Source organism: Phaeodactylum tricornutum, chromosome 10, assembly GCF_000150955.2.
Source record: "Phaeodactylum tricornutum CCAP 1055/1 chromosome 10, whole genome shotgun sequence".
Taxonomy (NCBI): Eukaryota; Bacillariophyta; class Bacillariophyceae; order Surirellales; family Neidiaceae; genus Phaeodactylum; species Phaeodactylum tricornutum.
Window position 1 is genome coordinate 279,928 of NC_011678.1, and position 20,798 is coordinate 300,725.

Below are 20,798 nucleotides of genomic sequence, written 5' to 3' on the forward strand. Positions count from 1 at the left end.
TATACCAGCTGGCTTGCTTCCGGAGGCAATCAGCGAATCAAAGGATTGGAGTTCCGGAGTTCGAACCTGACTTTGTTAAATATTTCAAATCATACTGTCTAGATGGCTTGATCGATTAATAAAATAGATCTCTGCGACATCGTATAGATGCCTTGATGATGAACATATACGTTCGCGTTGCTTTGCTGGAGTGGGAATTTCCGGCAGTGCGGAAACCTGACTGCCGATCTTTTTCGGCATCTGGTTCGATCCAGTGTCTTTCTCGCGTGTATTGTGTCTGCGTTGTGAGTGCAAACCCAAAAGGAAAAAAGGCTTCCGTTTTCCATCTTTCACAAAAAACACCACAATTCCATATTTTGAACACCTTTTGGTCGCGACCGAACTCTAGCTCCAGTTTTGGATCCAAGCTGCGATATATCCTCACAATGGTACAAACACTACCTGTGTTCAGGAGCTTGTCTGTAATGGCAATCGGAAGTTTCCTGCTGGCTCTCGGCCCATCGCCGTCGGCCGACGCCTTTGCTTTTTCGACTCGTTTGCCAACACAAAGTCTGTCTTTAAGATCCACTTCTACCTCGCTCTCGGCCGAGCCAGACTCTAAGAAACGAGTAGTGGTAATCGGCAATGGAATGGTGGGTCAGAAAGTCATGGAGAATCTACTCAAGATTGGTGCTGCTGCCGACGGCAACGAAAAGCAGCTGCAGCTCTCAACCTTTTGCGAAGAACCTCGAGCGGCCTATAACCGCGTGAAGCTCACTTCGTACTTTGAGACACGCGACCCTTCCGCGCTATCCATGACGAGCGAGTTCGACAAAGAAGGCAAGACCGTCTGGTACGACGAAAATGGCGTCGAGCTCTTGCTCAAAGACAAGGCTGTTTCGATTGATACGGAAGCCCAGACCGTCACGGGACAATCCGGGAAAGTTCTCTCCTACGATGCTTGCGTGCTAGCGACTGGATCGTTTCCCTTCGTGCCGCCCATTCCCGGTAAGCAACGTCCCGGAGTCTTCGTCTACCGTACAATTGAAGACCTCGAGAATATGTTACAGTACGCCCAAGACAACAACGTCAAGTCGGCCGCGGTGATCGGTGGTGGCCTCCTGGGCCTCGAAGCCGCTAAAGCCGCGAAGGATATGGGCCTCGAATCCCATATTATTGAGTTCGCCGATATTCTCATGTGTCGACAAATCGATCAGGGTGGCCACAACGCCCTCGTCGGAGTCATTGAAGACATGGGTCTCAAGGTGCATTGCGGCGCACGTACCGAATCCTTTGTCGGCCAGGACGGTTCCACCGACATGGAATCCATGTCCCCCGTCTCGGCCTTGCGATTCAGCAACGAGGACTGGGAGGATCTTCCTGTGCAAATGGTTATTGTCAGCGCTGGCATTAAGCCGCGTGACGAACTCGCGCGGGACGCCGGCATCGCCGTTGGGGAACGCGGTGGTGTCGTAGTCGATGATCAAATGCGCACGTCGGCCAAAGGGGTGTACGCAGTAGGGGAGATCGCCCTCTACAATAACTTCATCTACGGATTGATCGCACCGGGATACACCATGGCGGATGTGGCGGCCAAGTGTCTAGCTGACGATTTTGGGATCGGCAAAGCTCTAGATCCCGAGAACCTTCCTGCCTTTACCGGCGCCGACATGTCTACCAAACTCAAGTTGCTTGGATGTGATGTCGCCTCGTTTGGTGTTAATCAACCTCGATCCGACGACAAGGATGTTTCCGAAATGGTCTGGAATGACCCAGTCAGCCGAGTTTACCGTAAACTTATTTTGAACAAAGCGGGCACCAAGCTTCGTGGTGGAATCTTGGTCGGAGACGCTGCCGACTACGATAAACTACACAAACTTGCTGTCAAGAGCGAAGAAGAGCTCACGGAAAATCCGGCCATGCTCTTGCCTCCGATCTCGGCCCGTGGTGGGGTGGCGGAAGAAAACGAGGGTGTTTCGGACGACCCAACGGCTCAGATTTGTTCTTGCAATGATGTCACGCGGGGTGACATTGCCTCAACGATCGTGGAGCTTGGGGTGGAAGGCGCTACACTGTCGGCCGTCAAGAAGTGCAGCAATGCAGGCACTGGTTGTGGTGGATGTGAACCCCAAGTTAAAGATATTCTCAAGCAGGAACTCGCGAAGTTAGGTGGCACTTTGTCCAATCATCTCTGCGAACATTTTTCCTATTCTAGGCCGGAACTCATGGCCTTGGTGCGTACCGACACGGACCCCTCCAGCGTGGACTCCTTCGAAAAAGTTTTGCACAAACATGGCCATGGAGATGGCTGCGAAGTTTGCAAGCCGACAGTGGGTTCCATTCTTGCCTCGCTTAACAACGGCATCATCATAGACGACGGACGTGATGCTTTGCAAGATACGAATGATCGTGCTATGGCGAACATGCAGCGTGGTGGATCTTATTCTGTTGTACCTCGGGTGCCGGCCGGTGAGTTGTTGCCTGATCAGCTAATCGCATTGGGAGTCGTTGCAAAGAAGTACGATCTCTATACGAAGGTGACCGGTGCTCAGCGAGTCGATCTGTTCGGCGCCGCCAAACACCAGCTACCTGATATTTGGGAAGAGTTGGGGCAGGCTGGTTTCGAATCTGGGCACGCATACGGAAAAGCTCTCCGTACCGTGAAATCTTGCGTCGGATCAACGTGGTGTCGTTACGGTGTACAAGATGCAGTCTCGTTCGCGGTTGAGATCGAAAACCGGTACAAAGGAATTCGATCCCCTCATAAATTGAAAAGTGGCGTTTCTGGGTGTGTGCGGGAATGTGCTGAAGCCCAAAGCAAAGATTTCGGCCTCATCGCTACCGAGAACGGGTACAACCTGTACCTCGGTGGTAACGGCGGGACGAATCCCGTCCACGCCGAGCTCTTCGCCACGGATATTGACGAAAAGACTGTCATCAAGTACCTCGACCGATACCTCATGTACTACATATTGACAGCCGATCGCTTGGAGCGCACAGCTGTTTGGCAGAAAAAGCTTCCTTCAGGTAAAGATGGAAGTGGGCCGATCGGGCATCTGCATGAAGTCATCATCGAAGACTCTCTCGGCATCTGTGACGAACTCGACACTCGTATGGAGCATTTGGTTGACACATATCACGATGAATGGGCAGAAGTTGTAAAAGATCCAGCGCGTCGTGCTAAGTTCAAGCAATTTGTGAATACTGACGAAACATTATCCAAGGATTCGATGATCGAGTTCATTGATATGCGAGGACAAAAACGCCCCGCTGACTGGCCGAAGGACGGGGAGCCGCAAACGAACTGGAGGGCTCCAGACAGCGACATTTTTGCAAAGTCTGAGAAGTCGTGGGTTGAAGTCGGAAGTGAATCTGACTTTGCTGAAAACGTCGGCTCTTCGATTTTGTATGGCGATACACAGCTTGCAGTTTTCAACAACGTGCAACGTGGTGAGTGGTACTGTACTCAAAACATGTGTCCGCACAAACAAGCGTTTGTACTATCTCAAGGAATTATGGGGGATACGAACGGCGAAGCCAAGGTTGCTTGTCCACTACACAAGAAACAATTTTCTTTAGACGACGGAGCCGAGATCGGAGTTGACAATGGTCTCCAAATTTTGACATTCGCAGTTAAGATCGAGGATGGAAAGGTGTTGGTCGAGCTTCCAGCAGTCCAGGAAATCGACGCTATCCTCGGAACTCACGGACTACGTGTTGAAAAATCGGACTGTATCGACATCTCAGGGGACGCTTTGAAAGTTCCTGTTCGTGGCCAGCGTAAGGACTGGAACAAAATCGTTGGATCGAGTGCGGCTGTTCGTTCTGAAACTGCTCTCCGTGCGCAGTCAGCTAACTCGACGTCGACGGAAGCGTAAGCAATTTTGCACAAACTGCATAAGTTAGATAAAAGAATTTTTGTTTCTGTCAATGGAAAGGTCTACCGGTATTTAACGTAATATGCGAGATCTTCAGGAGAGGAGAGATACTATACCGTCAACCATTGATTCCGCTGCTTCGCTTTCCAAAATTTTCTTGTCCGTGCAATCGATCAGAGTAGAAAGAATACTGTCGATTTGCTTGCGTAGCTGTATAAACATGACTCCCGTCTTGGCAGCAAGCGATAACTCCATCCATCCGTCGATCGTCACCTTTTTTTGCGGATGAAGGACAACGATTTCACCACCGAACAAAAGAAGTGCAAGTGGGTGTACAAAGAAGGTCGTCGATATTGAAACGCGATTTCCGGTCCCAAATTTTTCATGATATCCCATCCAGCAGATGGGCAATTGTCTAGAAGCTTTCGCATTGACCGACGAAGAGTGCACAAACAAGCGCTCTTGTTTATGCCATATGGTTTGGTCTCCCTGAGGGGTTAGGTGCACTCGGGCAACATTCGGATACAGGCCCGCACAGATAACAGTATGAACAATGGACTCCTTCCTTCCGTTACGATTGTACTGACTTTTTGCTGATAAGCGACTGTCAAAACGACGGCTTTGATTGTCGTATCCAGCCTTTACTCTGTCCAGTAAGCCAATGCCAACGAGAAGCTCTAAATATTGGATCCTCGCGTCTCCCATCTCCCGAAGTACTGCAAAACTGAGGAAATTATCTTGGCAGAATTGCCTCGATTTGGACTGTGTATCACACTTGTTAAATGCCTCCCAAACGTTCAATAGCGTCAAAAAGTCTGATTTAGGGTGGTGAAAAGAGGAATGGGCAGCCTTCGCTTGATGTGCATCCTGCAACGACATAACGAACGGAGATTTGGATGCAGATAATGCGGCGACGATGGTTGCTATCGTGTCGATACAACGGAAGAGAGTGCCGAATACCATCATCTTTCCGAGCCGTACATCAACCGGCAACCGACTCAGGTGATTACCGAGTGGAGTCAGCCGCTCGGAAAGGGTCGAATCTGAGTACGTCAGCGCCTTGATGTTCTGGAGCACTTGCAGAGCGGCGTTCACGTTGTCTGGGTCCGGCGGTTCAGGTGTCAGAGAGAGGAAGTCGCTACACTTTACTGCAAATCCAGAGGCTAATATATTGAGACACACTTCTTCGAGTGGTATTCGACGAATCTCAGGCTCTGTAGCTAGTCTCATATTATTTTGTTCCGTGAGCGACGAAAACAATTTTAGGCAAAGACCAGGCTGAACGCGACCGGCTCTTCCAGCGCGTTGCTTTGCACTTGCTTTGGAGCACCAGGTCGCAACGAGTTTTCTGGTAGCCGTTCGTTTTTCATAGTGTACTTCACGAACTCGGCCAGAGTCAAGAACTAGAGAAAGAGTGAGATGAGTTTAAAGGAAAGGAAATGGTTTCAATGAGTTACTTACCGCAAACGACATCTGGAATCGTAACGCTTGTTTCTGCAATGTTTGTCGACAGGATTATATTTCTACGACCGTTAAGAGGCTTTTCGAAAGCACGTCGTTGCTCCGCAGAGGACAAAAGCGAATGCAATGGGACGATCGTGAACCAGCGTGCGTCCCCGAACATTCTGCTGCTACGCAGTCTCTCACTTAGAGCCTTGATTTCGCCGACACCAGGAAGGAAAATGAGAAGTGCACCATTGGAAATGTCGACGCCTTCCGGAGGAGAAAGCGCTTGCGTAGTACCATTTTTCAAGAGTACAAACTCGAGCAAATCCTCAATCAAATCGTAGTTAATCTGACTCTCATCGACCCGATCCATTGACCTATACGACAACATGCGAGAAATTAGTCAAATTTTCTTTCTCTACCTCTTTCGACGTCTCCAGATTTTACCTTCGAGTCGGCAATGCGAACCCAGGGTAGCGATCTGAAACGTTTGTGCCAAGCTCAGAATCAAGAGAAACGGTTTGCCTTTTCCTCTCACCCCCCTTTGTCGACACCCACATTGAAACTGTTTCTCTAGCGTCATACTGTCTAAGAGCATATCGGGAATGTTCCTCAATGATGTGATTTGTCGCTTCCAAAATATCTTCCAAATGATAAGTAGCAACCGGAAACGTCCGCCCAGGAACAGTGACCAGCGGGGCTCCACCAAAGAAGGAGCGAAAGAGGTCTGCGTCAAGAGTAGCTGACATCTGGTGGAAACGCTGGGTGAAATATTTTTCTCATTGGACAACTCTCGATTTCGCTGTGAAAACTTACCAACACAACCTTCAAGTCGGACCGCGTTCCTTGCAGGAGCGCTCGAAGGGACACAAGGAGGACATCTATTTGCCATTGTCGTTCATGGACTTCATCGACAATGACGTGAGAAATGCCTTTCAGAGTTGGATCTTCGACCAACCGGCGAAGAATAACTCCAGTGGTACAAAAAAGAAGTCTAGTTTCGGATGATCTGCGAGACTCAAGCCGAATTTGATACCCAACAAGTCTACCAACTGAATCTTCGCACATTTCATCCGAAACGCGTTCTGCTACCGAAATTGCAGCTACGCGTCGAGGTTGACTACACAGAATCGTTGTTGTGTCACCTCGGGCTCCCAAAAGCGCCTCTTCCAGTATGTACTGAGGACATTGCGTTGTCTAAAAAGGAAGATCGAAGTTGCGTAAATTGGAAATCGTCGTAGGTTAGTGCATCACATACAATATTGGATTCTAGACTAGAAACGAGGCATCTAACCTTTCCAGCTCCGGTTTCAGCACACACGACAGTGACAGGGTTGACGCGAATCGTCCTGAGAAGCTCATCGCGAAACGAGAAGATCGGAAGAGCAGACCTCTCTTTCAGCATCCCACGGTATGCTGTCGTGGTCACTCGAGACATAAATTGGGCCTTCAGCTGAAAGCTGGCTTTTGAGGGCTTTGTGTCCGTCAATGCAGACGAGATCCCGCTGTCAGCCGAGTCATCATCCCAGGATACTGTTTCTGGCTCATCGTCGATAATACCGACTTCTTCACTCGACTTTTTCCGGAGTGTTGGCACCACACCGCCATTGTCCGGGATAGACTGAATCAATTCGTCTATACAATCTTTCCGCTCATTTTCTGTAGCTTCCAGTGCACGCATTGCTTCCTCTGTTCTTGAGTACATCCAACCCTGCCACAAATCACGGTAAAAGGGAGGAAACAGCCGATACAAAGGTAGCTCCGGACTAATTTCGTACAAGGCCATAGCTGCCACATATTGCTGAGAGTCGGCAAAACTCGGGGAGGGTCCGAGATACTCCACATCATATTGTGGCCTCTTCGTAGGTTTGACCGACAAATGACATCCGTTCGTCGACAATGGACGAAAAGTTGGCCTGGGGGCCTTATTTTTCCGACAGTATTCTTCCAAAACTAGTTTTGGTGTTTTCCCAGTCCACTTCTTCGGAACCGAGTTGCTGGGAATTCGAACCACCGATACGGGATCTGCTTGGCCTGCCCCCTCATGTTGTATTGTTGTTTCCTTGTCGGTAGCATCAAAAATGCCTGCAAAGAGTTCATCTAGCTCTCCGCCTTCCATTTCGCGCAAATCCGGCGGAAAACCGTCTTGTACACTTCTGGTGTCCTCCGATATCACAGGCTCAACTACTCGTTGGTGCTGTTGATTCACTTTACGCTGGGCACCGCGAACCTTTTGCCGCATTACTTTGACCTGTTTTTGAAGCTCCTTGATCTCATATTTGCTACGCATGTAATTAGAGGCCTCGTCGGCCAGGTCAGACTCCATGGAGCTAAGTTCCGCTTGTAATGTACTATATACGAGCTCCTCGGGAGTCGGAATTTCTGCGTCTAGCTCAGTCTCTGTGGATTGGGACGACACATTCGGGGAACCACTGGACCTGCCCTCATCGACGAATGTGGAATTGGGAAGCTCCGCAATCAGCGAATCCTCATGTATCGCTTGTTCGGCGTCGTCGTCGTCGTCTTCCACGTATTCGTACTGCTGCAAAAGCCAAGCCTTTTGCGCTTGCTCATTGTCTTCTCCCTCTCGATCAGGAGTCGCCTGTGACTTTGTTGGTGGCAAGGCGACGAAAGCTTTCGTGTCCAGGACTTGTCGTTCCCGCGATCCACAGTCACCGCCGCTACCACAAACTGGTGCCACCACCGTAATGGCTGGACCAGATGACGTAGTGGAAGACTTTTGTTTCGTTGCATCCTCTCGAATTTGTCCTTCCGTGAATAGCGGGGGTAAATCGGCGGAGGCCAGATGTAGACATAACCAATTGAGCGCCGATTCGAGTGTAATACTGTAGCCCAAAGCGACCACAACGGACTGAATCTGGGCAAACGTAAAGCGAAAGCCCACAAGTTGATCGTAAATGGTACCGATACGTTTCGTAAAGCGATCGGACGGACCATCAGTGACGTCCTTTTCGCCACGGGACGTTGTGTTCAGGGCGTCGTCGTCTGGAACGGGCAATTGCTCGAGAAGCAGTTCCAATTGGGATTGGATCGCCGTCGTCATAATAAAAGGACGAGCTTCCTCCGAAGGGAAAGATTCCATCGCATCCTGCTTTACGGTAGGATTTGGTGGACCCGCTGGTTGTCGAGCAACGCTGGTTTGCTGGTAGCCTCTGGCGTCCCGGGGTTTGGATTTTCGTGAGCGGGTCATGGGAACGATTCGTATTGTTTTTTGACGTTTTGGATCAAAATCGCGAAAAAAAAATAATCGCCCTGCTTGGTAATGGTGATTTGGTAGCGGTGGACACTTTCCCCACACCCTGTCCAGCCGACGACACCGTCACTTCGTTGGAGCGGTCGCGTAGCTTCACAGGCCCTCCACCAGCGGCAGCTTCCGGCGATACCCCTATCAGCCAGGCGTTCTGTTCTTTTGTGTTCCGAAAACAAAGGTGGACTGCGTCCCAGGCCGACGACCAACTCGGAGGAAACGCAGAGTGTAGTGGACGCCGCCCGCCCCGTCCTCATGGTCAGAAGGATGAATTTCGGTTTCCAAGATCCGCACCGCGGGATTGGAATTCACGGAATGACGTCATCTCGCCAATCCCGTCGGTCCTGGAGGGATGGGAAACAGGGTTAGCGGACAGTGACTTGGTTTCCGGGAATTGGGTCATTCCTTACAGTTACCGGTAAGCTGGTAGTCTGATTAATTGCCGCTGTCCCTGAATGTCGAACACGTGTAAAACATGGAACATAGAGTCTCGGTGAGACATATCGCTTAGACTGATCAAAGTGGAACAGAGACAAAGCGAAAGATAACAACCAACTGCAGAGCCGCGTCCGTATTCGCAAACGAGTCTTCGTGTCACGGCGAGAAGAGCTTACATTCCTGTCTATCGTGCTAGCTACAACCAGATCGCCGGACCCATAAGTTGGACTGACGGTGATTGCTTGGCTGTGACCCAATACCTCCGAGATTGTTGTAGCATTAGACGTCTTTTGAAGAAGCAGGCAACATGGTGAGTACAGGATGCGGAGAAAAAGACAAACAGGAAGAAGCACAGCAAAGGCTTGACAGTGAGTGGATCTAGAACAGAGTTATTCTGCAAACAGAAGCAGTCGTGTCTAAGAGATCGATAAGAACTCTAGTACGATGATTTGTGTTGGATCTTTCCTGCACTCACAGTTACATCTATGGGTATTTCTCCTCCTTTCTTTCATTACAGGGTGCCGCGATTAGCTCCACACTGACCATGTGTTTGACGTACACTTGTTGTAGTGCCACGAATTCCTTATGCAACGCCTGTCTCGGCTCCACTTCGGAAAATTCGACGGGTCGAAAACGCAGTGTTTTGCTCCTGACCTTGGCGGTAGCCATAGCCTTGTGGTTCCAGTACGATGTCGGTCCAGCTATTGTCACCAAGTCGGGGTGGGTCTGGAAAGCTTTTCAGTGGATCCCGGGATTCGGGAAAATGCTCTACCACGCATGGTACGATTCCTGTGAAGTCTACAAGGACAATGATGCTCTCTTGCAGCAGTGTGCGGGTAACGCCGGCGTGTATCGACCAACATTCGTGGCGAGTTTGTTTTTTGCCGTCTTGGCAATTGTCACCAAAGTGGAACCGTATCTCAACAAGGAAGTTTGGCCTGCGAAGTACGTTGTCTTTTTGTTCGCGGTGACCATTTCCATGTTCGTTTCGTCCGCACCGATGTTTACCGGCTTTTATCTGTGGTTGGCACGGTTTGGCGCCACACTATTTGTGCTGCTGCAACAAATTATTCTTATTGACGTTGCGTACAACTGGAACGAGGATTGGGTAGACCGTGCCGACCAGGCGGACCGAATGGACTACGGTAGTGGCGCGAATTGGCTGCACGCGATTGTCGCGACCTGTGTCGCCTTTTATGTCGCCGCCTGCGCCGGCATTTGGATCCTCTATCAGAACTTTACGGGCTGTCCGGAAAACACTTGGATCATCACGTTGACAATGTTGGGAGTTTTGGGGCTAACCGCGATTCAGCTTTCGGGGCAAGAGGGGTCGCTGCTGACCTCCTCGGTAATGAGCCTGTATTCGGTCTATTTGGCATACAGTATGGTTTCCAAGAACCCCAACGCTAGCTGCAACCCACAGCTAGGGAGCAATGATGTCTGGAGCATTGTCATCGGTTTGACGCTCACCGCCGTCAGTCTAGCTTGGACAGGCTGGTCGTGGACGGCCGAGGAGCGCTTGAACGTTGACGGTGTTCAGTCGGCGAAATCGGTGACGGGTGCACACCCAATCGGCGGCAATGGTCAAATTAATTTGGACGTTCCGTTTTTGGATGCAGAAGATCAGCCTCGGCAAGGCCTCGTGACAGATTCGGACGGGCCTGCCGCTCGAAGTGGCCGAGTCGCTAACGCGCATGTCTGGAAGCTCAACGTCGTCATGTTGTTAATTTCTTGCTTCGTGGCCATGACTCTGACAGGATGGGGGACAATTGAAGAATTGGATGAAAATGCGAATGCGGCGAATCCGACTGTAGGTCGGGTGAATATGGCGATGCTTGGTATTAGTCAGTGGCTGGCCATTGGATTGTATGTGTGGACGCTGCTTGCGCCGCGACTGTATCCGGACTACGAGTTTTCCTAGGGCGCCGCATAACAATGGCGACCCGGTTCATGTATGACAAGGCACAAAGACCTCCATGCTTTTATGTTAGACAGGCATTTTACAATTCGATGGTGTCTTTGTTGAAGCGTTAGTCGCCTGGACTGTCAGATTTGTTTAGGTCGACTAGCGCATATATCACTACTCTACTAGTATATAGATAGTCTTTGGGTTTGGCCAGCAAAAAAGAACATGGAATGTTCGCATTTCAGTTTTGTGTGTGTGCGGGTTCGCATCCGGCTTCAAAGCCCCTCGTACGGTGCGATCCGAAGCATCCCATAAAAATCTCTCAGATAAAAAAATATCGAAGAAAAACTGTGCCTTAAGCATGACCGGAGGAGCTATTTTTTCACACATTTACCGCCGCGAAGCACTACGGCAAACCCGTACCACGGCTTCGCGATACAGAGGAGCTGCCAGTAACTCCACAGCGGAGCCAGCTCAGATCAGCGATCCTACCGCCACTGCTGTCCCCCTCTCAAAGATGGCGGTGGCCGAGACCAAAGAGCCCGTTTGGAAGAGCTACGGACTAGATGTAAGCCACATACACGACTCGGGGAAGACAGCAGACTTTACATTATAATGATTTCTCACAACAAATCTTCATTCCGCGGAACTTTTTCTAGGAAGGTTGGGGTCCCTGGTTTCTTGTTCCCTAAGAATACTTCTTACAGATTTATACTGTATATAAAACAACTCTTTTCGTCATTGCAGCCTTTTCCGTATGCGCGTATTAGTGCTCTCACAAACTGTAGTCCTTCCTGATGTAGTCGAATCAACCAAGCGTATCAACATACCGGTACATTTCGGCCAAGGAAAACACGGTATCGACGTAGAACCACTCAATTGGTACCGAAGTAGCTGTTTGCCGCACATGCTCTTGGCTCCCTCCACAAACAGCTCACAAGCCTAAGTTCAGTTCAGGTCTCCTTCTTTTCATTCCACACCCGAGAAAGTTAACGTCTAAACATGTCGTCGATTTCAGCGGGACCCAGTGACTACAAAAGATCTCGTCAAATAGTACCGGAAATTCAAGGAATCCATGGATAAGATAAGTCGTTGACAACACGTTCTCATTTTGATGAAAATTGCTCATCGTTCGCATTGACGACGCTGCCTTTGACACAAAACTAAAAGAAATGCAAAACAAATAAAAGCTGGCGCAAATACAACCAAAATAGCGACTTCACAGTCAGTCTAACATGACATGGACAGCATTCTATCACACTATGCGGCGAGGCCTCTCTGAAAAGGCAAATGCCATAACTCGACGCGGGCATCAACAAAGACTGGTCGTCGGCGGGCAATCGCGATCCGTTTCGACGCAGACCAATTTTTCGGCTGCTCAAGAAGAAGCCAACATGTCTACGGAGCAATGGGACTTTCTGATTCTCGATGTAAGTACCAAGAAAAATTTGAAGGCTTTGAAGAAAGTGAGAGCCTCGCTAACTTTGAAATGTGTACAAGGCTCGTCTCTGACTTGACTAATTCATTCAATCAGTAAATTTTCGGACATATGGTGAAACGATGGTCCCTACCTCCTCTTTCGGATTCTTGCTCTTAACGTACATTGACTGTGAACGATCCTTTCTCGAATTTTCGAAACACCACTAGATAAATGTATCCTAGTCCAAGCAATTTTCGATCGAAGGAGGAGGCTTTTCCGTTCTTAATAAAATAGTGCGTGATGTTAAGGAGCAGCAGCATGCCGCTGCCATAGTCCATTTGTGTAAATTATCGTTCCGGAGTCTGCGCATAGCAATACCAACAGACAATGATGTAAAGATCAATCCACTGCTACACTTCCTATCTAGAGAGGCTACCAGGAGTCCCTCACAAGTAAAAATTTACGTGAAAATTTGTCGCGGCGATGAGAAAATATGCAAGATCGTAGAACGTGAATTTCCGGATTCGCATTGGGTATCCAGGCGGTACTCGTTCCGATTGTATCGTGTCATAGAACCTCGCAGAATTCACCGTTAAAGTCGATTCCGAGTCGTGCTCACATTTCTGCTTGCGTCTCGGCCATTCCGGACTTTCTCCCAACACCCACAGACGCACATACATCATCGACACTCGAGACCTTCCTGTCACCAAGCCATACAAGATTCAGATTTGCGATATGACCTGGACTCTCTTTTACCAAACAATGCGTCGCGGTATCTCCGACCGCATGTCATTCTATAACCGTGTTGTCAACAAAAGCAGACCAAGCGAATCAAGGAAAACCCTTTCTACCCAAGCAGATAAGCTCGAGAAAGCGAGGCGCCCAATCGAATCTTGGGACTTTCGAATGATTGAAGCCGTCACCGCCTGGCATTGAAGCGCAGTTGGCGAATTCACGATCGGTGTTATTCGCAAATTCAACCTTCTCATTTCATACTGCATGGAATATTTGACTCACTAGAAGTACACATCTGCCTTCTTTTCCTTAAAGAGGATGGACCCCACGTGGCCCCAAGATAGAATTACTTACACGAAAATTAGCCTGAGATCTCAGCATCATAGTAATACAATAGAACGAATATAAAAAGAGCTTGCTAGAGCTTCCGAATTGCGTTGCAAGAAGTAATAGTCGTAAATCATGCACTCTGTAAGTAAAGACAGATCGTTTGTTGCTCTCAGACTCATTGGCGAGGAAAGCTTACTATTGTGTGATCAAATAAAAATTAAACAAATCCGCATTGCGGAGAAGGACAGCAAACCGTGCAGCACGGACACGAGATCTGAGGAGCATCACCACCACAGTCCGACCAGAAGTCTACACCTTGATCAGATGCAAGGGTGCACACTCCATTCGGAACTTCCCCAGATAGATTGTTGTTTTCCAATCCAATTTCAGCTGGAGAGAGAGAGAATAGTCGTGTCAGACATGAAGCTGCATTTGGGACCCGCCGAGCGGATAGCGACACGAACGTTCGCGATGAAACTTACACAAAAGTCTGAGCAAGCTGAGTTCAGGCGGAATTTGACCTACTATTTTGTTTTTGAAGAGAAACAACTGCTGAAGGCTGCTCAGACCACCAATGCACGCAGGAATCTCTCCAGAAAATTCGTTATCATCCAGAAATAATGCTTCAAGCTTCTTCATCTCACAAAGGGTGCTCGGCAAAGGACCCACGAGCTTGTTGCTGGACAAATACAGCCCATGCAGCACATTGGTGGAACTAACCGTGAACGGAATACCCTGAAACTTATTCCCGCTTAAAAACAAGATCTCTAATAGAGTTTGAGTGAGTTTGAAAGCCTGACTGCGATACAGCATCAAAGATTGGGCTTCTTACCTAAAGACTCGTGCGTAAAAGCACTGTTCGGCACCGATCCAGTCAGAGCATTCTGGTGAAGGTAGAGAAATCTGAGCGAATTCAGTCTTTCCAAATCAGGAAGTGTTCCAGAGATCTTGTTTGAGGACAGACTTAATGTGATCAAAGAAGTCATATCAAATATCTCATGAGGGAGCGGCCCACTTAGAAGATTCGACTGCATGGAAATGTACTCAAGATGGCTCAAATGTCCAATCCAAGACGGCACAGTACCGGAGAAACTGTTTCGGTCCAAATTGACTGATTTGAGATTGGTAGAATCTGCGATCGCTGCTGGAACAGTCCCTGTGAAGCGATTTCCTTCCATATAGAGAAAGCGCAAGTCGGGGAAACCACTAAGCTTAGGCAAAGATCCAGAAAATTCGTTTTCGCTGAAACTCACGTATTTGATCGGATTGGTTACCAGACCTTCCCAAGGAAGCTCTCCTTCAAAGTTGTTATTGGAGATGACCAATGTTTCCAGACGCTTTAGGAGTTCAACTTGTCTTGGGAGTGTACCCTTCAGCTTGTTATGTTCGAGATTAACGTATCGGAGATTTGTTGCCCGGAATAGATCCACCGGAATTGTTCCTGTAAGGGCGTTATAGTAAAGGCCCAGCTGCTTTAAAGAAATAATGTTACCAATCGTGGACGGTAAGGTTCCTGATAAGCCACGCTCGTTTTTTATGATAAAGTTTTCGAGTTTAGTAAGACGTCCAATCTCTGAAGGCAAAGATCCAATAAGTCCAATGTTGTCTAAAGACAAACCAAAAGAAGCAAATCATTATGACTGTGAGCCTAAAATCCTAAAAAGCTACCTTGACAAATATCTCGAACGTACCAAGAGCAATAGCTTGAATTTCGTTGTTTGAGTTGCACACCATGTTGTCCCAGTAAGCATCCGCACATTCGTCATCTTGCAACCAGACATTGCTTTCCCAATTTGGCCCCCCTGTCGCAAAGTAGAAAACAGCCAAGGAGTAGCGCTGGATCACTCGCTCTGTTGTGAGACTTTCTTTAGCTGCAAACGAAAGCGAGTCCTCAAAAAGCAGCCACTCTCGAGCTCTGAATTGGGGCGAGCTGGAATCAGATAAGGCTGCAGAATCGGAAACTTCCACAACAATGTCGTGTAAGTTTTGTTGTCGACTAGTAAGCATGGGTGCCTTTGAAAAACCATCACCCGTAAAAACAAAAAGCAATACCACGACAATACCACCAATCAGCACCAAAGAGACGATACACAGCGTGACAAAGAAATAGGGTTTTCTCTTAAAAGGTTCCACCAGAGCAGACAAGCTCCTTTCATTTCGTCCGTTAACTACAGCAGCTGCAGCTGGATCATTTAGTACTTGGCTAGGAGCGTGGGATTCGTAATCACTCTCAGGTGGATTGATACCGCTTTCGAGGTCATCCTGGTGAGAATTTTCTTCATACTTTTCCAAATCGTTTTCGGACTCGTCAAGTTGCTCGGTTTCCTCTTCGGTGAAATCCTCTTTAGCCTTAGAATCATCCGGTATGACCCCTCCAATGAGAGCACCTCGACCCTTGCTAGCAATTTGTTGTTTTTTGCAGTTGGCGGCCATCTCAGAGTCAGATGCAACGAAGAAGGCGTCTTCGAAAGGAAGGTGTGTCGAATTGCTTCCGCCACTTATACTGCGCTTGCTTTCGCCGCTGATCTTCGTCATGGTGATCTATAGATACTTCACCTCGGGAGATTCAATTTTGCCCTTATCGTGTGAGCCGAGTGGTGGAAGTCGTGCGCTGCTCCAACGGCCACAAAAAATGCTCTCGACCGACGAAAATATGGGCTCAACGCTTTAGGGTGGATTTCACGGTAAAAGTCCACGATTTTGTGAGCGACAAGTACTCCCATCGGGTTAGCGGAGTAGTCCACAGTTCAAATTTTAAAACTCGTTTTGAAGCCAGGATTGATTGGATACATCGTGGCTACTCATTTCACCCTATTTCTCGGGTTCCCCCTCCCAGTCAAAAGCACCAGTAGCGAATCGAATCGAATTCCATTTTTCAAAACAATCGAGACTGACTTACATTCCTGTTTAGAGTTAGAATGCAAACAGACATTGTTGAGATATCTTCCTTGGATCCTTCCCCCCCCCTCCCCGATGTTCTCAGTTTCAATTATGGTAAACATCTATCCAAGGCAATAAATACAATAAATGACGTACTAGAGTCTCACTTGCTGCAAAAACTTTCCCAATATCGGCAAAAACTGGAAAGCAATGTGTACTGCCAGTGAGAAGGGTAACCCTAACCCTGATTCCCGCCAGTACTTACATTAGAAATCTCAAATTTCCTTGGCCAACGATGTCGATCGAAGATTCAGCAATCGCGGCCGGGAAGTTTACAGTTGATGTAATGAAAATTACAGCTGACGAGGGCGTTTCTACTGTTTGACTTTGAGTTGGAACAAAACACTACTGTAGAAGTTGAGCAGCCCATGTGAAATAAAGCGCTAATACAAATTCGCCTTTATGAAAGACCGTGAAGCCCAGGAGCAAATGTCTCGAGAAGATTGGGAAGAAGCGCCAGCAGAAGGTAGCTCCCCGGAAAAAGATTTAGAACAGAATCGCCCCAAGCTTCAGGGCCGTTTGTCGGTAGGATCTCTGAACTTTGGAATCCCAACAAACAAAGGTGCCCAGGACCACGTAGACGCGCACCACGGAAAGCAATCATGGCGGTACAGGGTGCTCAGCTCGCTACATTCACAACCTATTCAGATCACTCTCTCGTGTCTCCTTCTATTGGACGTGATTATACTCTTTGTGGAAATATTCTTGTTGGCACAATTTCCTCCATGTCATGTAATTGAACGGGACGCTATTTCGTGCTGCCCGTCTCGGGGGGAGAATGTTTCCGAAAGATTCTTGGCTTCGACCGATCACCACAATTTTTGCGAAGATGGGCTAGAATCCACTGAGTACCTTGCGGGTTGCGACTCGCACAAATGGCACCGTGTGCATACTACTGAAAAAGTCCTCTTTGGACTAACAATTACGATTCTTTGCGTCTTCATGATTGAACTCAACATCACCATGCTCGCGCTGAAACCCTTGATTTTTTTTCGGCAACTCTTTTATTTGCTGGACTACATCATCGTCGCGGTGAGTTTGGCTTTGGAATTGACCTTCCACTTTTTGAGCGAGGACGTAGTTGCTAGTTTCGTTGGCATACTTGTGATTGCCCGTATTTGGCGATTCATTCGAATCGGTCATGGGCTAATCGAAGTGGCGACTGAAATTTCGCATACGAAATACCAATCTTTGCTTTCGTATGCGGAGGAGCTGGAAGATGTACTTCATAGACATAGCATTGACCTGCCGGACTCTTTGCGCTTGATGAAGTTTGAATCTAATGATTTGTTAAGTCAGATTGAAAGAGATCATCGGCATTATCGCCACACCTCCAAACAATGCAGTACTGCCAAAAACAATGATGGCAAAGCATTGAGTAGTAGATCGCCATCAGAAGAGAAAACAGCATCGACGTAGCCGATGGTAAAATCTGACTTGCCGAGTTTGCCGACGTTTATACATAGAAAAGGACTACGATGCTTTCCATTTCACAAATCCTGGAATGCCAGTTGGAGCAGCGTCTTACTCGCTGCTACCCTGCATGGAAAAACGTGCACAGAGCTACCTATACAACCCGATCATATAGTGTCACCGGTGCCTTGTTCTCCTAGAATTGTGTTTTGTCGTATCCAATACGGAAAAGTACAGTAGCCTATTAAATCTTGGCCGACACGATGTAGACTACAAGACGCAGTAAATTACCCAGCTCACTCCGTCCTTGAATTAATGTATTGTGCAAGTATCTCAAATACGGGAAACCCAGCGAAAAGGCATGGTCTGCTTGACCATGGAAATTGAATGTAGATCCCGGTTTCGCTGCGAATTTTCTCATTCGCGTAACACGTGCGCTCCGGTATGCCAGAACACGAAATGCTCTTGTCCTCCTCAGATGAGGAGGAAGAGGGCCACGTAGAGCCCAGTCAGCTTTCCTTCGTATCAGCCCGACGACGGTTGTCTCAAGGACCACACAGTGCCGTCAAGGGTATGAAGTCTTTGCAAATTAGGGCTATCCGTGTCGGAAATAGGATTTCAAAAGGTGAATCACCGAAACTAACGGCCAAAAAAAGCCGACGCACCACCTTAAACAGTCACATCGAATCTGCTTCCAATGATGGAAATCAGGCCCGCCGTCAACAACTACCACCCTGTCAGAAAAATCTTGGCGTGCTCCAGCATGTTGGTTCAACACAGAATGAGACGACTGAGTCAACTGACGAGGTTGATATGGAAGTTCCCTACACACAAGCTTTAGGCTCAGCGGAGGAAGACGAGGAGATTTCGGCCTTTAGGGGCTGTTCTCACAAACGAAAGGAACCTTTACGACCCGGGGATGTTATCATGTATTACAATCCTATTTTTATAGCAGGGAAAGTGGAAGGTCTTCGCAAGGCTCATGTTTTGGAGACGGACCCGGACGCTGATTTTCCTTTGGAACTTGACAATGGCGAGTACATTCCAAAAGACACGACGGTCAAGCGCATTAAGGAGTACAGAAATGGCACTTTACTCGAGCATCCAGGTATGTGTTTTCTGCAAGCTATTAGGCTGGACATTGTGAGGCCATTGGATATTAACACAATTCACCTGGCGTCGTTACAGGGATTTCTCGACCGATCGAGAACTTTCGGATAATGAAACGTGTGTTGTCCGCTAAGGACAAAACTAGACTCCCTACGTTGAGACGGCATTCAGAGCGTATTGGTAGGATCGTTGTTGCCGCAAAAACGGAGTTGGATACCCTCTACGAGAGCTGTGATCACGAGAGCGACAAAACGAACGCTCAATTTCAATGTATAGACCAAAATAATCAACTCTCGTCCGACTTGGAATCTTCTGGTCACGGGGGCATTAGAACTCGCGCTCAGCTTGACTCAAGAATGCACAGTTCGACGAAATCGTCATACCGACAACGGCTACAAGGGTCTCAAGATGATGATTTATCGTCTTCTGATTCTTCTTCAGAAGAGTCCTTGCCCAGAACTAGCCTCGAACGTCCATCTCTTGATTCGCGGTCACTGAAAGGCCCTTCTTTACGCTGTCCCAGAATCCCTCTACTTGACAGAAACTCAACGAAGAAAGACAAGACTTTGGTTGGTGTTGACTTTGATGATTATTCACACAATTGTTCACCAACGAAGGCAGATAAGTTCACAAAGCCACGAGCTACAACGCACCTATTGTTGTATGATACCGACAGCTCGTCTGAATTTGAGCAATTCGGTGAATCTATCAGAGCCGCCCGACCATTGGGGAAAAGCAGTGAAACACCTATGTCTGAAATTGCCCACCAACGAATGATGATGGCCTCTTTGGAAAAATCAGCAAATTCGGGCAAGTCGTTTACCACTTCTCAGTGCGACGCTATCCTTCGACCTTTAAATTCACACGGATTTGGCGATGACGCTCGCACTCAGAGATTTTGTCTGTCGTCCAAGGCTTCTCGACGAACCAGTAAGGGCCTGGAACTGGCTGTACAACCCTACGAAAGAGAAGAAGGGGGCCGATCTCTTTCGATAAACCATGGTTGCGCAGCAGTCGAATCCTCGTCATCATGCTCTACACAAAAGCTACATTCGGAACATAGAACATCAGGCTCCGAGGCGAAACAAGGCATCGCTTCGTGGACAGAGAAAAGCGCCCACACCATGACCTCGAAGAATAGGGGCACATCGGAACGGTGCAATTCTCCACAATCGGACGACACTTCCGAAAACCAAGCAAGTCCACGTAGGGCTACCGGTCTGGGAACATCCTTGGACGACGATTCCTTGCCCAAAAAAGTCTTCAGGAATGCGAATCGCCGTCAGAAGCAGCCTTCATCGGTAACTCAAATGGACGAATTCAAGACACTCTTGGGGAAGGCAATCCCACGACAAAGAACTCGGCAAACGTTTCACACAAAGCGAGCAAATGTGTCTTCCTTTCGGCCAACTAAACTGGAAGTCACCAATTTCAGCGACGTAGGATCGGAAGACGAGAATCCTGGATACTTTACCATAACAAAGAACTTTCATCCCGTGCCCCCGAGAGCGAAGCATCTTGGTGAAAATGCGAGTATTTCTTCTGTCTTTAGCAGCCAAGAATCACGCGAAGGCTTAGCCTCTGACAAGAGCAAGATAAATCGAAAGAAGAAGAGAAAGTCAAATCCACAGCAAGCGGTTTCGATGAAGCTTCAGTTTCGACCAGTCCGACGACATGGGGCTCGTCGCTAGTCTCTATTCGCCCATTTTTACCAGACACGTATGGACTACTGCCTGCCTTGCCTCGATTGGGGCCAGCAAATATTTTGTCACACTTTGTCTCTTGTCGTGTGTTGCGCTTAAGCGGCCAAACTGTTCACAATTGATTCGTTTTACCTATAGATGTGGAAACTGTTTGCTGCTTTCGATTCGTTTGTTTTGATTGTCATAGTTAGACTATGTATTTGGTTGGAAGTTTTAAAAGGAACCGAGAAAG

General features: G+C 48.2%; 7 protein-coding genes across 7 annotated transcripts; 5 read left to right on the top strand and 2 right to left on the bottom strand.

Annotated features, from left to right (window-relative positions):
- Nucleotides 1–596: 596 nt before the first annotated feature.
- Nucleotides 597–3,251, top strand: PHATRDRAFT_13154 (predicted protein; the record flags this gene model as incomplete). The annotated part of the gene is made up of 1 exon (XM_002180756.1): nt 597–3,251. A coding segment is annotated over one exon (2,655 nt), but the record flags the coding sequence as incomplete, so codon positions are not given.
- A 78-nt stretch (nt 3,252–3,329) lies between these two features.
- PHATRDRAFT_8155 (predicted protein) lies at nt 3,330–3,635 on the top strand (the record flags this gene model as incomplete). Its single annotated transcript, XM_002180757.1, has 1 exon — nt 3,330–3,635. A coding segment is annotated over one exon (306 nt), but the record flags the coding sequence as incomplete, so codon positions are not given.
- Nucleotides 3,636–3,950: 315 nt separating this feature from the next.
- PHATRDRAFT_54577 (helicase_2) lies at nt 3,951–6,708 on the bottom strand (the record flags this gene model as incomplete). Its single annotated transcript, XM_002180942.2, has 5 exons — nt 3,951–5,260; nt 5,319–5,658; nt 5,822–6,052; nt 6,120–6,500; nt 6,598–6,708. 5 exons carry the CDS (start codon nt 6,706–6,708, stop codon nt 3,951–3,953), a joined length of 2,373 nt encoding a protein of 790 aa, XP_002180978.1.
- A 2,489-nt stretch (nt 6,709–9,197) lies between these two features.
- PHATRDRAFT_46423 (predicted protein) lies at nt 9,198–11,083 on the top strand. Its single transcript, XM_002180758.1, has 2 exons — nt 9,198–9,319; nt 9,527–11,083. Exons 1-2 carry the CDS (start codon nt 9,317–9,319, stop codon nt 10,928–10,930), a joined length of 1,407 nt encoding a protein of 468 aa, XP_002180794.1. The 5' UTR covers nt 9,198–9,316; the 3' UTR covers nt 10,931–11,083.
- A 2,800-nt stretch (nt 11,084–13,883) lies between these two features.
- PHATRDRAFT_1196 (predicted protein) lies at nt 13,884–14,989 on the bottom strand (the record flags this gene model as incomplete). The annotated part of the gene is made up of 2 exons (XM_002180943.1): nt 13,884–14,072; nt 14,267–14,989. Coding segments are annotated over 2 exons (912 nt in total), but the record flags the coding sequence as incomplete, so codon positions are not given.
- A 1,672-nt stretch (nt 14,990–16,661) lies between these two features.
- On the top strand, nt 16,662–17,973 carry PHATRDRAFT_46424 (predicted protein). The gene has a single exon (XM_002180759.1). It carries the CDS (start codon nt 16,743–16,745, stop codon nt 17,757–17,759), a length of 1,017 nt encoding a protein of 338 aa, XP_002180795.1. The 5' UTR covers nt 16,662–16,742; the 3' UTR covers nt 17,760–17,973.
- A 224-nt stretch (nt 17,974–18,197) lies between these two features.
- PHATRDRAFT_46425 (predicted protein) lies at nt 18,198–20,762 on the top strand (the record flags this gene model as incomplete). The annotated part of the gene is made up of 2 exons (XM_002180760.1): nt 18,198–18,861; nt 19,035–20,762. The coding sequence occupies 2 exons, from the start codon at nt 18,198–18,200 to the stop codon at nt 20,552–20,554; spliced, it is 2,184 nt and encodes a 727-aa protein (XP_002180796.1). The 3' UTR covers nt 20,555–20,762.
- Between the last annotated feature and the right edge of the window lie 36 nt (nt 20,763–20,798).

What these genes read in the sequence shown, in the direction of transcription:
- PHATRDRAFT_46424 (XM_002180759.1), top strand. Translation starts at nt 16,743, where the DNA reads ATGAAAGACCGTGAAGCCCAGGAGCAAATGTCTCGAGAAGATTGGGAA.